This window comes from Glandiceps talaboti, chromosome 13 (genome assembly GCF_964340395.1).
Source record: "Glandiceps talaboti chromosome 13, keGlaTala1.1, whole genome shotgun sequence".
In the NCBI taxonomy this organism is placed as follows: domain Eukaryota; kingdom Metazoa; phylum Hemichordata; class Enteropneusta; family Spengelidae; genus Glandiceps; species Glandiceps talaboti.
The window spans coordinates 2170001-2186992 of record NC_135561.1 but is presented as its reverse complement, the minus strand read 5'-3'; the positions used below and the strand labels follow the sequence as shown (position 1 = coordinate 2186992).

Below are 16992 nucleotides of genomic sequence, written 5' to 3'. Positions count from 1 at the left end.
AATATTGAACTACACTATTAGTGTTCAAATGATGGTGAACCTGTCAAGGTCGTTGGCGTATAAATGATAGTGAACATGTCATGGTCAAACTGAGAGACAGATTGTGTTGACAGCAGGTAATGATGGATTATAATACAAAGTTGTCAGTTCTTTTGTCAGCCTGATACTCGTTAATCTAAGCATATGTGTACCAAAGACAAACACTATCATGGTGTTGATTCCATTGTTGCTCCATCCAGTTATTTTCGTATTGATAGTTAGGTCAATTCTTATTATGTATACAAAGTATCACATTTGTGTCAATGCCAACTGTGAACTAGTTTTGGCTTGATTAATTATGATGATCTTGTCGTGATCAGGGTCTATAATTTGCATAGCCTACACTTTAGACATTAATAAGGTAATAAATATTAAACTTGTAACTAGCTTATGATTATTAACTGTTACAATAGCTAGAATCCGCATAGAGTTTTGGGAGATTTGCATGTAATTGATCTGACTGTGACCCAAAGAAATATCTACACATTTTTCTTCAAATTACTTCTTTATTTAGACAAGGGAAATTCTGGTTACCTGAAGGCACGATTCAAATGCAATCCACGATGCATTAATGTTTCCGGCTGAACAAAGACAGCAAGTAATATCGGGAAGAATATCATACATACATACATACATACATACATACACACATACACACATACACACACACACACACATACACATACATACATACATACATACATACATACATACATACATACATACATACATACATACATACATACATACACAAGCTCAATACTGTCGATTTCCTACCATTGAGTGTTCGACTCGTATTATGACGTGGACCACCGCAGAATTAGTGACGTCAACATGCATTACCGTACGCGCGATGTGGTATGACTAGAAAACAAATCCCGTATATTTTGTTCGAATGCAGTCCTTTACCCTTACAGATTGAATCGATAGGTACATCTTTTATATAGACCCCCGCCTTCAATGTTGAATACAAATATGCAATGTGTTGACGCTATGAGATAAAACAATACATATCTCTCTCCCCATACAAATTGCCAGCTCAAGAGATTGTAGTTCTATATGTTAAACACTTCATGAAATACCGAACTCATCACAAATTACGAAAAACTCGTATAATAGTCATTTGCCATAAATGAATAAAGGGTGACTAAATATTTTACAAAATTAATAAATCGTATGGAGTGGTTCATATAGGGTATAATACAACATACATATATATAATATGGAGACTTCTCTCTTTTGAAATATTCATTATTATCTGTAATCATATAGTAATTACATGTCATCGCTTTATTACCTACCGTATGTAACTTGAATCACACATTGACGATGACAACATCTGTGTGCCCTACTTCTTAACAAGGCATGCTGCAAATTACATATAATAACTGCATAGGTAATACTATGTTGATGGTAACAAAGGATATAGGAACTACAACCTCTATGGAAGTATTCATTTTGCGTCTGGGTATATAACGTCTATGCTACCTGTTATGTCTCGTCACAGATAAAAAGATTAAACAAAATGACTATTAACTAGTCGTATACCTATAGTCACCCCTTATTTTGTTGATTGTTTGCGATTTGCATATTCCTACGTGATTCAGTTCAGTTTTTCAAAATCATTTAAAGTTACCAATACTAATATATTTCTCGCATTATAATGCCGGACTGTTGATTACATTTAGATAACCATTCCCTGAAAAGATATCAATATGTTCGTAATTTTGTACGACATGACTGTTGATAACATTGAGATAAAGAGATGCTGACAATACAGTATATTTGTTTTAATTTTGATTGATCGAAGAGGATGTAGAAACACGTACATGCGTATCATAATATGAATACAATGATTTCGTGTGTATACTCTGTTATAAAGGGAGTTCAGGTCAGTGTACAGTTGATATCATCACAAACTAATATTCGAGGTTATATATTTAGCTACAAAATTAGAGAGTGGAATTTCCAACCAGCAACAATGTATTTGCTTTCCAAAATATATATGCTGAAAGTATTTTCAGGTCAAAATGCAAAGATCATGATACACTATGCGAATTGTTAAATATTGCAGTAAATAAACATACCGTACTAATATGTAGATATGTGTAAATAATTGAACACTTTGGGCAAAAAAGGAAGAGACTTTAGACTAACACTTAGAACATCACAATGTTGTAAACAGTAGATAACTTTAGACTAACACTTGTTGTAAACAATAGTTTGTTAAAGTGATACGGAGAGTGAAATACAATATCAAAATTAAATCGTGTCAGAAGCATACACGCAATAAAGTCCTAGATATCTATAACATAGCTAACATCGAGTTATCAGAGATATATTATTGTATTTGTTGTGTTATTAATTGAGGATGTCCCTATTCAGCATAAATGCAACCATTTATACATAATATCTAGACTCTTTATAGGGATTCATACTAGTATTTGTCTATCAATTGGTTACTATATTTTACATCATCCATCGAATCTATGTTCATTCACGGTTGTTTTTTTTAAATTATAATATCTCGTTGTAGTATTTTCCTTCCTAACATATGCTGGTATGACAATGTCATACGGTTTTTTTTAGAATGGCCATACCGATATAATTTTTAGAAGTCCACTCATAAAAAAATATGATCGGTGTAATTTGTGAGGTTTAAATTTGTTGTTTGTTGTTGTTTGTGAGTTTTCTATTAAAATCCAAGGAAATATATTTGATTGATTCACATTTTTATACATAATCATATCGTAACTTTTCATCTTCCTTAACGTCCGTGAACATGACTGAGCTATTGGCCGTTTGAATATATTCCTCAGCCTCGCTATCGGTACTACCGTCGTTTTTGGCTGGCATTGTAACTCGAATTCTTCTAACATCTAAATTTAGATTAATGCGGTGTTTGGGGTCACACTGGTTTTATCTGACTTACGTTAGTGAGAGTGATCATACGACTTCCGTTTCTGATTCAAAAATTGGAGAATTTTCATCTCTTATTATCTTTTTTGTGGAAGGAAACATCACTCTACGATAACATCTGTATAGACCACGTAAAGGTAACAAAACTATTTTGTTCATACATATATACACATTCATTCGTTGTTCGTACTTCACTGCCGTCGTTTCAAAGTAGATATTGCCATTTATAGTTATGATATCAAATGGTATAATGTAATTGCTACTGATATATAGTAGACTAAAGACAACAGGAATGCTTTACGTAATTACTATATATATGTTTTATCTCAGGAAATTTAACATATGAATATAATTATGATTATAAAAGTGTCGATCTAACACTATTATCTGTGTATTAACTACCTTTTATCAACCTCTTTTTGCGGAAAAATATAACATTTTAGTTCAAAAGTACACTAATAGAAAGAGTGCCATTTACTAATGATGATGGATATATCACCGTGGCAACTAGAATTAACTAATATTTTGGAAAGGTTTTTTAGCCAAATGTGTTTTGTATGTGTTTATCATTATTAGTGGAATTACAATTTAAAAGCAGCAGGTACCAACAAATGGCGACCAAAACTGTTCACCAGCTTGGTAAATCAAATGAATCACAAAGACTTTCACTCACTAGTAGTTCGACTTTTAAACGTTGGGTTTTCAATCTTCCTGGCTGGTTGACGACGCTCATCAAAAACGATCGCTAATTAAGGACACAATGATAATTGAATCCAAAGCGTGCTACTGAATGTGATACGTATATCACAGACAACCATTGTTGTCGATCCATTCATTAGACTTGTCATATCACGTTTCAAAGGGATGTTGAAATAGCATAACATTATTGTGACTTCAATGGCAGAACGTGCCATATTATTTGATAATAACCATCACCCACAGTTTATTAATGTATCTAAACAAGGCAGAGTATTGTTATCTGTTTGGGAACAAGAGAAAGCGAGATAACAGTAGTCATTATCAGAAACGCTTAATTCATCCCATAAAAAGAACAACTTTAATTGACAGTTCACACAGATGAAAACAGAAAACAGAAAACAGAGTGAAACAAAACTAGTTCAAAGAGCTATAACAACAGTTGCAGAATTATATCAGTTTACCGTACTAATCAATTATCTCACAGGAAATCAACCACACATCAATATCATCCCTCCCAAACACACGCACACGCACGCGCGCGCGCACACACACACACACACACACACACACACACACACACACACAAAGAAACAAATAAACACAGACAGACAGACAGACAGACAGACAGACAGACAGACAGACAGACAGACAGACAGACAGACAGACACGAACATAGACACACATATGCACACAAAACACATTTGTCTGTCAACCGTGCTAAATTTACATTACTCATTAGATAGAAAAAATTATCTTCAGAATTTTCGACTAAAATGTACTATTTCATTTACATCCGGGCTGTCGTGTTAATAACTCGTTGTTAAAAAGAAAGAGTGAATTGGGTATTATTTTTAAAAATTCTATTATGTACGATACATCAATTGAAAGTCTAGGTCAATCACGTGACAACGTACTGAACAGGGGCGTAGCTATGGCCACATATTTTAAAACGTGAATAGCGGGTTTGTTTGTGCGGGTTTGGTCCGCTGTATCGGGACGGCTCAAAGATCAAGAGGGGTTACACCCTCACCTGTACTCCACCCCACCCCACCCTCACGCGCACTCACATAAGTCGGGTGTATGATCAAAATAACCTATTAACGCGTTCTCCTATAAAGTTATTAATAATCCAATAAAAAAACATCTGGTCTGTTTAAATTCTGTTTTAAAGTAAATACAGTACCGACCATGAAGTGTTTTAAACGTAGGAAAATCGCTAAGCAGTAAATAAGCTCACATAAAGATATGCATTTTCGCTTTCCGCTTCCTGACATTTTGACCTTAAATTCTTTTTCGATATTAGTGATTTCGGGGATAAATCTTAACACCTGTAATTTTTTATTGGGGGGGGGCACAAATGGCCATGTTTGAACGTGTTAAGTATTGCCAACACAAGATGTCAATAGATAACGTAGAGGAAATAGATAGTGATGACACTAGTTGACTTAAAAGAATTTCAGGACGTGTACATTCATGCTATTAGCATTGTTCCTATGTGCTTATATATCCTTGACATTAATATGTCGTTGTTCTTTTGTTGTTGTTGTTGTTGTTGTTGTTGTTGTTGTTGTTGTTGTGGTGGTGGTGGTGGTGGTGGTGGTGGTGGTGGTGGTGGTGGTGGTGGTGGTGGTGGTGGTGGTTGCTGTTGTTGTTGTTTTTGTTGTTCTTGTTGTTCTTGTTGATTTGGTATCGTTACTGCTGCTACTGCCCTTTATGTCTCGGCATGTGAACGTTCGGGTCTTATCGTGACAGACCTAGATATGAATACCATTCATCATATCCATATGTTAAAACCTGTCCCTATATTTCTCTTAGCAACGAAAAATAGCATGTGCGTGATTGAGAGGTAATATATAAGATTCATCGTCCTAGTTGACAGATTATAATGATATGATATCGCATCATGTTATGTACGAATTATCGCAATAACTCTTTGAACTATCTATTGACAAATAAAAAAAAAATTGGTAGACTTCAACTCAATGATGACATACTGAAATTAAGGTGTGTCATGCTGCTCGTACGATATCGATATGACGTCAGCCTGTAATGCATCACAGTAAGCATGGAAAGGTGACTGTGAGATCGCTTACTGGATATTCACTGGTACAGAACAGATTAGCGCTAGCATAGACATGAAACATACTCGGTTTCAAATGACCTGGTACGTAATGTACATGCTTCGTTTTAATTTACAAATAGATATACTGAGTTGAGATAATTACGTGTATTGGTGTAATTATGCAAATTGTATTTACATGGCAACAACACAATCTCTCATAGAAGGTCGCTATCATAATTTATTAACAATGATAAATTTGCATATATCCAGCTGTCTTTTGTACCAACAGTTGTTCTGTGTGTGTTCAAAGTCAACGTATGTTACCTCTATTGCCTATGACAATTTATTGTCTTATAAATTATATTCATTTAATGAAAATGACGTAATTTTTATCATTTCACAAGTCTAAATGTTACAGGTTATACTGTAATCTATTTGGGCAGAATACGCACAAACGTTTTTCCCCCCGCTAATAAATCCCACTAACGAACTTTTATCAATTTGTCATATTGCTATATTTAGTTTTGTGAAAGATGGCAACACCAGTTGCACTGGCCGACTGGATAAGTTATTTACAAGTAGTGTTTAGATTGTTACTTCTCAACTTGTACCCCTCCCCTCCCCCGCTCCCAAACTTAGAGTGGTACCATTGCCACACATTGTTTTAACGAATTATCTACATGATACATGTAATGTGAAATGACGGAACTCATCAAGACGGAATTTCTTTTTCTTTGTATTACCCACCCAGCTGCTTTGATGACGTAACAATCTTATAAGTTGAACTTTATTTGCAAAGTCGTCAACCATACTGTGATAACGAGTGTGTTATCGTCATCTCATACTTGATATTAGGTTCGTATCAGATACATGGGCGTGTTTTCTACATCAACAGCAACTTGTTTCCAACAGCTGTGGTTTATGCAACAGATTGGAGTTGGAACTTATATGCTATTGTGTAAAATCTAGATTATATCTGAAACAACAGAAAGTCAACACCCAATAAAAATAGTGTATTTTATTAACACTCGTTAAATGACAGTATTGTGTTCAGCCAGGGACGTTTCAACTTCACAAAACAGATAGTTCAGTACAGCTGCGGTATCTCTTATTAGTGAAATTAGTGATGGATTGTTTGTGGTTTGCATGACGGGTCTTTCAAACACTTTTCAAAACCCGTCCTGCAACCCACAAACAATCCATCACTAATAAGAGATACCCGAGCTGTACTGAGCTATCAAAACATATCTGGAACTTAAAGCCAAGAGCATAACATCGACTGGTCAGTCATCACTTTACTTTGGTTATTTTTCTAAATAATCTTGGGCACTCTTTTGACTTTTTCGCAAACCAGCTCTGTCCTCAAATCCGACTTTTCGACCTATAACCGTGACGCTTTTCTTTCGGAATTAGGCGATGTTTCCTGGCAGCCTGTTGATGATTGTTCAAACCCCAATGACGCTTACGAGATTTTCTGTGACCCGTCTAGTGAAGTGTATTCCAAGCATGCTCCCACCAAACCGTACAAAACAAAGGGTAAAGCTATTCGCAAGCCATGGATGTCAAAGGGCTTATTCATTTATTCTCGTAAGAAACACAAGTTACTCGCCAAAATGAAAAGGTCGCCAGATAATTCCAACATTCGTAATTATTATAAGCGATATCGAAATAGCTTGACAAAGGTGCTAAAGTCTGCCAAACGCCGACATTACCATAAACAATTCCAAAATGCTTTGGGCAATTCGAACAAACTCCGGAATATAATTGGTGAAATCTTGGCAACGAATGGCAGATAAATATATGGTATCACCAAGACAATTTTAAACAACCCGGACATGCTATTAACTGATAAAGACAGGATTGCCAAAAAGTTCAAATCTTTTCTTCACAAACATTTACCCAAACCTAGGATGGTCCATAACCCCGCCTGTCAGTTTCTATTATTATCTTGGTGAAAGTCGTCCCCATTGATCCTTCTTCCGTCCTGTCATTGATAATGATATTGTGAAGATAAGTCATCGCATGGACCCATGTAAAGCCATGGGACATGATCACATTCATCCTAAAATGGTCATCGATGCATGTCCTGTTATTTCTGATCCTCTACCATATATTGTAAATTGCTCTTTGGCTACAGGCATCTTTCCAGATGCTCTTAAGTATGCAAAGATCACTCCTATCTATAAAAAGGATCTGCTCTCGATTTGGGCAACTATATATAGGCCAATCCCAAATCTACCTACGCTTAGCAAAGTTATCGAGTCAGTCGTTAAGGACCCGCTCTTATCTTTTCTGGACGTTCAACATTTTTACCAGTACCCAGTAGGGTTTCCGAAAACATTATAGCACCAACTCCTTGCTGATCTTGTGTCTAATCTTTCTGAAAACGGAAGCTGGTATTTCTAAAGACCGCAAAAAACTTAGAGTATTGACACGATTGATCTCAAGAATCTACACCCCAATGTAGGTGAAATGTGGCGTACCTCAAGGATCTATACCCCAATGTAGGTGAAATGTGGCGTACCCCAAGGATCTATACCCCAATGCAGGTGAAATGTGGCGTACCTCAAGGATCTATACTTGAACCTAGTCTTTTCCTACTATATATCAACGATATTACTTCCTCGACTGACGCCTTTAACTTTCGTCTTTTTGCGGATGACACCAATCTCTTCAGATTCATAGATAACCCCCTCCATTGATTTGAATTATATAAATGACCATTTTAACAAAGGTGTGTACTTGGTGCCGACCAAATAAACTCACTATTAGCTTGGATAAATCTAATTATATGATTATCAAAACTCAACAGAGGCGGATCCCTGGATATTGGTAACACCACTATAGTAAGTGTGTCCTCAGCCATGTACTTGGACATCTCAATTATATTGATCAACACAAATCTCATATCGAGACAGTAAGAAGCAAGGTTAGTCCTATATAAGGGGCATTATACGTGGGAAACAAGATTAGTCCTATAGGGGCATTGTACGTGGGAAGCAAGGTTAGTTCTATAGGGGCATTGTACGTGGGAAACAGGATTAGTCCTATAGGGGCATTATACGTGGGAAGCAAGGTTAGTCCTATAGGGAGCATTATACGTGGGAAGCAAGGTTAGTCCTATAGGGGACATTATACGTGGGAAACAGGATTAGTCCTATAGGGGCATTATACGTGGGAGGCAAGGTTAGTACTATAGGGGCATTATACGTGGGAAACAGGATTAGTCCTATAGGAGCATTATACGTGGGAAGCAAGGTTAGTTCTATAGGGGACATTATACATGGGAAGCAAGGTTAGTCCTATAGGGGGCATTATACATGGGAAGCAAGGTTAGTTCTATAGGGGGCATTATACGTGGGAAGCAAGGTTAGTCCCATAGGGGACATTATACGTGGGAAACAAGGTTAGTTCTATAGGGGACATTATACGTGGGAAGCAAGGTTAGTCCCATAGGGGACATTATACGTGGGAAGCAAGGTTAGTCCTATAGGGGCATTATACGTGGGAAGCAAGGTTAGTCCCGTAGGGGGCATTATACGTGGGAAGCAAGGTTAGTTCTATAGGGGACATTATACGTGGGAAGCAAGGTTAGTCCTATAGGGGACATTATACATGGGAAGCAAGGTTAGTCCTATAGGGGACATTATACATGGGAAGCAAGGTTAGTCCTATAGGGGACATTATACGTGGGAAGCAAGGTTAGTCCTATAGGGGACATTATACGTGGGAAGCAGGATTAGTCCTATAGGGGACATTATACGTTGAAGCAAGATTAGTCCTATAGGGGACATTATATGTGGGAAGCAAGATTAGTCCTATAGGGGCATTATACGTGGGAGGCAAGGTTAGTACTATAGGGGCATTATACGTGGGAAACAGGATTAGTCCTATAGGGGCATTATACGTGGGAGGCACGGTTAGTACTATAGGGGCATTATACGTTGAAGCAAGGTTAGTTCTATAGGGGACATTATACGTGGGAAGCAAGGTTAGTCCTATAGGGGCATTATACGTGGGAAGCAAGGTTAGTCCCGTAGGGGGCATTATACGTGGGAAGCAAGGTTAGTCCTATAGGGGACATTATACATGGGAAGCAAGGTTAGTTCTATAGGGGACGTTATACATGGGAAGCAAGGTTAGTTCTATAGGGGACATTATACATGGGAAGCAAGATTAGTCCTATAGGGGCATTATACGTTGAAGCAAGGTTAGTTCTATAGGGGACATTATACGTGGGAAGCAAGGTTAGTCCTATAGGGGCATTATACGTGGGAAGCAAGGTTAGTCCCGTAGGGAGCATTATACGTGGGAAGCAAGGTTAGTCCTATAGGGAGCATTATACGTGGGAAACAGGATTAGTCCTATAGGGGCATTATACGTGGGAGGCAAGGTTAGTACTATAGGGGCATTATACGTGGGAAACAGGATTAGTCCTATAGGAGCATTATACGTGGGAAGCAAGGTTAGTTCTATAGGGGACATTATACATGGGAAGCAAGGTTAGTCCTATAGGGGGCATTATACATGGGAAGCAAGGTTAGTTCTATAGGGGGCATTATACGTGGGAAGCAAGGTTAGTCCCATAGGGAACATTATACGTGGGAAGCAAGGTTAGTTCTATAGGGGACATTATACGTGGGAAGCAAGGTTAGTCCTATAGGGGGCATTATACATGGGAAGCAAGGTTAGTTCTATAGGGGACATTATACGTGGGAAGCAAGGTTAGTCCTATAGGGGACATTATACGTGGGAAGCAAGGTTAGTCCCATAGGGAACATTATACGTGGGAAGCAAGGTTAGTTCTATAGGGGACATTATACGTGGGAAGCAAGGTTAGTCCTATAGGGGACATTATACGTGGGAAGCAGGATTAGTCCTATAGGGGACATTATACGTTGAAGCAAGATTAGTCCTATAGGGGACATTATATGTGGGAAGCAAGATTAGTCCTATAGGGGCATTATACGTGGGAGGCAAGGTTAGTACTATAGGGGCATTATACGTGGGAAACAGGATTAGTCCTATAGGGGCATTATACGTGGGAGGCAAGGTTAGTACTATAGGGGCATTATACGTTGAAGCAAGGTTAGTTCTATAGGGGACATTATACGTGGGAAGCAAGGTTAGTCCTATAGGGGCATTATACGTGGGAAGCAAGGTTAGTTCTATAGGGGACATTATACATGGGAAGCAAGGTTAGTCCCATAGGGGGCATTATACATGGGAAGCAAGGTTAGTCCTATAGGGGCATTATACGTTGAAGCAAGGTTAGTTCTATAGGGGACATTATACGTGGGAAGCAAGGTTAGTCCCGTAGGGGGCATTATACGTGGGAAGCAAGGTTAGTCCTATAGGGGACATTATACATGGGAAGCAAGGTTAGTTCTATAGGGGACATTATACATGGGAAGCAAGGTTAGTTCTATAGGGGACATTATACATGGGAAGCAAGATTAGTCCTATAGGGGCATTATACGTTGAAGCAAGGTTAGTTCTATAGGGGACATTATACGTGGGAAGCAAGGTTAGTCCTATAGGGGCATTATACGTGGGAAGCAAGGTTAGTCCCGTAGGGGGCATTATACGTGGGAAGCAAGGTTAGTCCTATAGGGGACATTATACATGGGAAGCAAGGTTAGTTCTATAGGGGACATTATACATGGGAAGCAAGGTTAGTTCTATAGGGGACATTATACATGGGAAGCAAGGTTAGTCCTATAGGGGACATTATACGTGGGAAGCAAGGTTAGTCCTATAGGGGACATTATACATGGGAAGCAAGGTTAGTTCTATAGGGGACATTATACATGGGAAGCAAGGTTAGTCCTATAGGGGACATTATACGTGGGAAGCAAGGTTAGTCCTATAGGGGACATTATACGTGGGAAGCAAGGTTAGTTCTATAGGGGACATTATACGTGGGAAGCAAGGTTAGTCCTATAGGGGGCATTATCTCACTTATACGTCATATTAAGAAAGTAAGAAGCAAGGTTAGTCCTATAGGGGGCACTATACGTGGGAAGCAAGGTTCGTCCTGTAGGGGCATTATACGTGGGAAGCATTTTTTAAGATTAGTCCTATAGGGGCATTATACGTTGAAGCAAGGTTAGTCCTATAGGGGGCATTATACGTGGGAAGCAAGGTTAGTCCTATAGGGGCATTATATGTGGGAAGCAAGGTTAGTCCTATAGGGGGCATTATACGTGGGAAACAAGGTTAGTACTATAGGGCATTATACGTGGGAAACAAGGTTAGTACTATAGGGGGCATTATACGTGGGAAACAAGGTTAGTACTATAGGGGGCATTATACGTGGGAAGCAAGGTTAGTACTATAGGGGGCATTATCTCACGTATGCGTCATTATATGTCAAAATCATTAAATAATTAAATACATAACAGTCTTATCTTGCCCCACTTAAGCTGCTGTATAGAAATACCTATCCGACCATCTTGAATCTCTTCTTCTTCTTCTTCTTCTTCTTCAAAAGAAGCTTGTCAGATTGATATCCTTCTCTGGTTTCGATGCTCCCTCCACTGTCCCGTTTACCCAACTTGGTATACTCTGCAAACAACAGTCCTGCTTAATCTTATGTTGACCAGTTCCAAAGGTAAAGCTCACGGTCAGCCGCCATCACAACTTCAAATATGCAGCTATTCAGCATTGAAATTCACTTCCTACGACGAAACATATTACTAAATGATATCAGTTCAAAAAACAGCTGAAGAGATATCTTATCACATAGTAATGTTTTTAATTTTTCATCTTGTAAATGTTGCTGTGACCTGTCTTTCCGTATTGTTCCTTTGTTGATGTTATCATACATGCTAATTTTGATGTACACTGGATTAGTGGCAGTAAGTGTTTTTACCGCAAATTGGGTAAATTAACCCCGAAAACAATATGTCGACATTTTCGACATTTTCACAGCTCTTGTAAATAGTAGTTATTAGTAGTTATTTCACTATTTCTTTGTAACTCACATCAATTTTATTTCAGTTGTAGTATGGATCATGGACTCGACTAGGTTTGTATACCTATTTCCATGGTCCCTACCACAGTTAATATATTGTCAATTTTTTTTCATAAGTTTTTACATCTAACTTCGGTGAAATAAATAAATAGCACATGCTCCTTCCTATTCAAATGTATCGAAGCATTGCGACCTTTGCCTGACAGAAAAGATATGCATCATATATGCTGGCAAATCTAACTTATTATATAAATCAGAATTAATATCAAAGGGCCAACATCAAAATAGATATATATATTGACCAACTTCCACTGTGACACCCATATAATCTATTTGAAATCATATGTCATTCAAAGTCTAGTACCTTGAGTTCTAAAATATGCATCATGCGAAGTAAAAATCACACTCCAGTACTATTGACCAGGTCGACCATTTCTGAAATGTCTTCTCTTTTTCTGAAGTCTACACCATCATGTCAAGTACGGACCGGAGCAGTCTGTTGAATTCAGACAAAAGTTTGGAGGTCAGTAACTTTTCAAATTGTAATGTTGTCTTTTGATTCTTTAGTTTCCTTTCCTTTCAATTCACTGGAGAAGTACTCCCACGTAAATTTAGCAGGGATGGGAGTTGGTATTTCTTTTCATAAAACATAACACGAATCCACTATTGCATCTGAGAATTTTGCTAACCATGTGGTTAATAAAGATTTGTTTACCTAATTCAAGCTTAACAAATGTCGTCAATTCTTGAATCATATTTAGGAATGCCTCCAAACAATAAATAAAATTGTGGCCGCAGAACGCTAAGCATGGTCATCCAAGATACATTATGTAATATCCTTGAGAAGCCTCTGCATAACCCAAAGCACCTGAAAATCCATATTTATTTGTATTAAACTGTTTCTCAGGAAAAAAATATCGCTTTCCCTTCGCCCTTTTCTACCGTCGAATAACAACAAATTTTAAGATTCTACGAGATATTGATAGTGTCTGCATATATTTGCTGATAGTGAGATCACGAACAATGTCCCTAGCATCTGATATTATTGGAATCGCAGACCAGTATTAAAAAAGCTGTTAGTAATGAATGATACTACAGGCTGAAAAGTTACTAAATATACCACACAGTCAATGTCATGATAGCTTAATAGAAGTTGTACATAATTGTTTGCATGTGTCAAGGTGATAACTCGTTTGTTAAAGTCTGATATACATGTCAACGGTGTTTGAACAGCTGTACAAAATATGAAATTAAACGTTGGAAAGATAGCACAGATGTAGAAGGGGTCATTGGATGATAACGTCATGCATTAAAGTGACCATATGGATAACGCTTTCGACTTTATTTTGGATTCATTCTTAATTTATAAAAAAAATTATCATGGCTTCCTACTTGAAAAATCAATGTGAAACAACATAGACAAAGTTTGTGTTTGTAACTCAATACAATGTAAAAAGCTGAAATATGGGTAAACAAGTTTGTTATTATAAACATGATATTGTGGTACCTTCACTGGTAACCAGTACTTTGTGTACTCTATACACATGGTAACACCTATAACACACAACTGTAGCCATATCTGGAAAGGGTTACACAGCGTTAACAAATTATAATAAATACACATTATTTGACTAAAAGTTGCTTGCTTTCGTCATTCGTAGGAAGGAAATGGCAGAAAGCGATGTTCAAAGATTATTGTCGTTACTTTAATTGTCTTGTGCCTTGCTGCTGTCGTTGTTGTCGTAATATATTTCGTACCATTTGGTGATGGTAAAGGTAATTAAAGTATATTTTTTTAGTCGTTTTATTTTTTATTTAGTAAACACACACACACACACACACACACACACACATACATACATGCATACATCCTTGCATGCATACATACATACATACATACATACATACATCCATCCATCCATCCATCCATCCATCCATCCATCCATACATACATACATACATACATACATACATACATACATACATACATACATACATACATACATACATACATACATTAACTTATGTTTGTGTCATTTAATTGCTGTTACTAAATACCCACCATCTATCATAAGTTCATCTCGTTATGAATATCCTGTTAATGTACAGGTACAGGTACAGGGTCAGGATCAGATGCATTAGGATGTAATGTTAACAACGGAGGTTGTCAGGGAACGTGTTCTGAAGTTGACAATTCCACGGTATGCTCGTGTTCTGCTGGATTTCTACTTGGACAGGATAAGAAGTCTTGTACTGGTGAGTACACTAATTTCTCGTTATTGATTCTATTTTTGAAAAATATATTTGATATTCCTCTTGTCAGCTCGTTTTCATGCCAACAATAACGCATTTTGCATTATGGAAGTTATCGTTAGTTCATTTTGTTAAATTTGTAAGGTGTTTCAGTGTTTCTGAACAGTTTTTGTTTTATAATGACATATTTTTATATTCAAGTATATATCTAGCATTGTACGTGTTTATACACGAAGAACACATGATTCCTCTACCTTAGATTAACTGCATTTTGCGATATTCCATTAACGAGTCTTTTTTAAAAAAATAAATGCAAACACTTTCTTCTGCAAAAATATTCCGCTTTCTATGCAGCTCTTTCATGCTTGAAACTGTACATAGAATGCAATATAATAGGAGGGGGGTTCTTTATGGGAACAGCAGCTAGTATGAATACTAGTTATCTGAGTGGCTTGACTCGATTAGTTTATATACCACTAGTTGTTAGCCTCTCTCCTGCTATATTGAAATACATACAGATGTGTTGTCCTGTTACTTGTAAGTGCGTAATAGAGATTCGTTCGTTCATTCTTTCATTCTTTGATTCAAAATGTACCACTTGGTTTTCATATTAATGTAGATATTGACGAGTGTGCTGTTAACCAGGGTGGATGCAATCATATTTGTAGTAACACAGAAGGATCATATGATTGCCTTTGTTATCCTGGGTTTGCTTTAAGTGGAGATGACAAAACATGTGCTGGTAAGACGTTTTCCATGATATGTTGACACATTTAATCTCTCACTTTCTATACTACAAGGTTGACAGACAGACAGACAGACAGACAGACAGACAGACAGACATGATGATATGACACAGGATATTTCAGCCATTGTCAGTTATGTTCGGCATTTGAAGATACAATCTGGTCAAAATAATGTGGGAGTATGTTTTCTCTCGTCCTGACAGTCTGAAAGTGTGGGGCAACAAGTAAAGGATCAATTCCAGTTAGATCCAATGCGCAAGTTTCATTTTGTTTTTGCCAGACCAAAGAGACATGATGGAAAATAGCCTTAAGGGAATGTTTGTCCCATATTAGCTTATGACTCTTATGAGACGAAAGTCCCTCTACTCGTGTGAAATATTCCACGGGGGCGTGGGATTCTATCTATTACTTTGTGGTCATGTGTATGTACGATTAGAACACGATGTCTTACCTTGTAACGAGTGCTTTCTTTGTGTTCCTATACCAGCCGAGTTGTTCTACAGTGACAGAACTAGTGGAGTTCACTGCATCTTTCCCGAAACTGGTGATAATGAGTTATTGATTGAAAGTGACGGTGCTTATGCTATTGACTTCGACTGTCGAAACGGAATGATATACTGGTCAAGTGTAGCAGACGATGAAATTAATCGAGGCTATCTAATAGATGGAAAAATTGAAGACTCTGAGACTCTTGTCGACGCAGATGTTGGTATGCATTGTGTTTACTCAATTACATGTGCATATATTATATGTGCATGTAAGACTGTACCATTAATAAGTTGCATACCACAATAGTGTAATATATGTGTCTATACGTGATGTAAAATAATCATTTTTATCAGGTAAAAACGTTTTATGTTTAATTAGTACAGTCTGTTTGTCTTGTTTGTTTTGTGTGCATGACTTTCAGTAAATGATACTTTGTAGATTTGTGGCAGTGAGTTTCATTGTATTATGTTTTAGGACAGTCAATTTAAGGATATTCCTCGAATTCTTTTAGAAGTTGAATTATACAAGGCTCCATCTGATCACCAGCACCGTCTATATGTCCCATTAAAATTCAAAACTCAAAATATTCCTACGCAATAAAACATAGCCAAATAATAAAATGTTGTCTTGTCATTGATAGGTCTAGAATATCCAACAGACATAACCATCGACACTGTCAATAACAACTTGTACTGGTCTGACTTTAATGCTGAACATATCGGAATGTTGTCAATGGATGACAACACTTTCCACGTTAATTTGATTTCTGACATGAAGAAACGTGACCCATTAGCTGTAGCAGTCAATCC

At 37.3% G+C, this 16992-nt stretch overlaps 1 protein-coding gene across 1 annotated transcript in view; it reads left to right on the top strand.

The window, feature by feature from the left end:
* Positions 1 to 2952: 2952 nt before the first annotated feature.
* The window catches only part of LOC144445065 (low-density lipoprotein receptor-related protein 5-like), an 18829-nt gene continuing 4789 nt past the window's right edge, over positions 2953 to 16992 (top strand). Inside the window, exons 1-7 of the mRNA XM_078134613.1 lie at positions 2953 to 3095; positions 13157 to 13218; positions 14357 to 14471; positions 14805 to 14951; positions 15568 to 15690; positions 16182 to 16403; positions 16824 to 16992. The exon at positions 16824 to 16992 is cut by the window's right edge and continues 9 nt beyond it. Coding sequence (XP_077990739.1) covers positions 13168 to 13218; positions 14357 to 14471; positions 14805 to 14951; positions 15568 to 15690; positions 16182 to 16403; positions 16824 to 16992 — 827 coding nt within the window. The 5' untranslated portion in view covers positions 2953 to 3095; positions 13157 to 13167. The remainder of the gene's footprint in view (positions 3096 to 13156; positions 13219 to 14356; positions 14472 to 14804; positions 14952 to 15567; positions 15691 to 16181; positions 16404 to 16823) is intronic.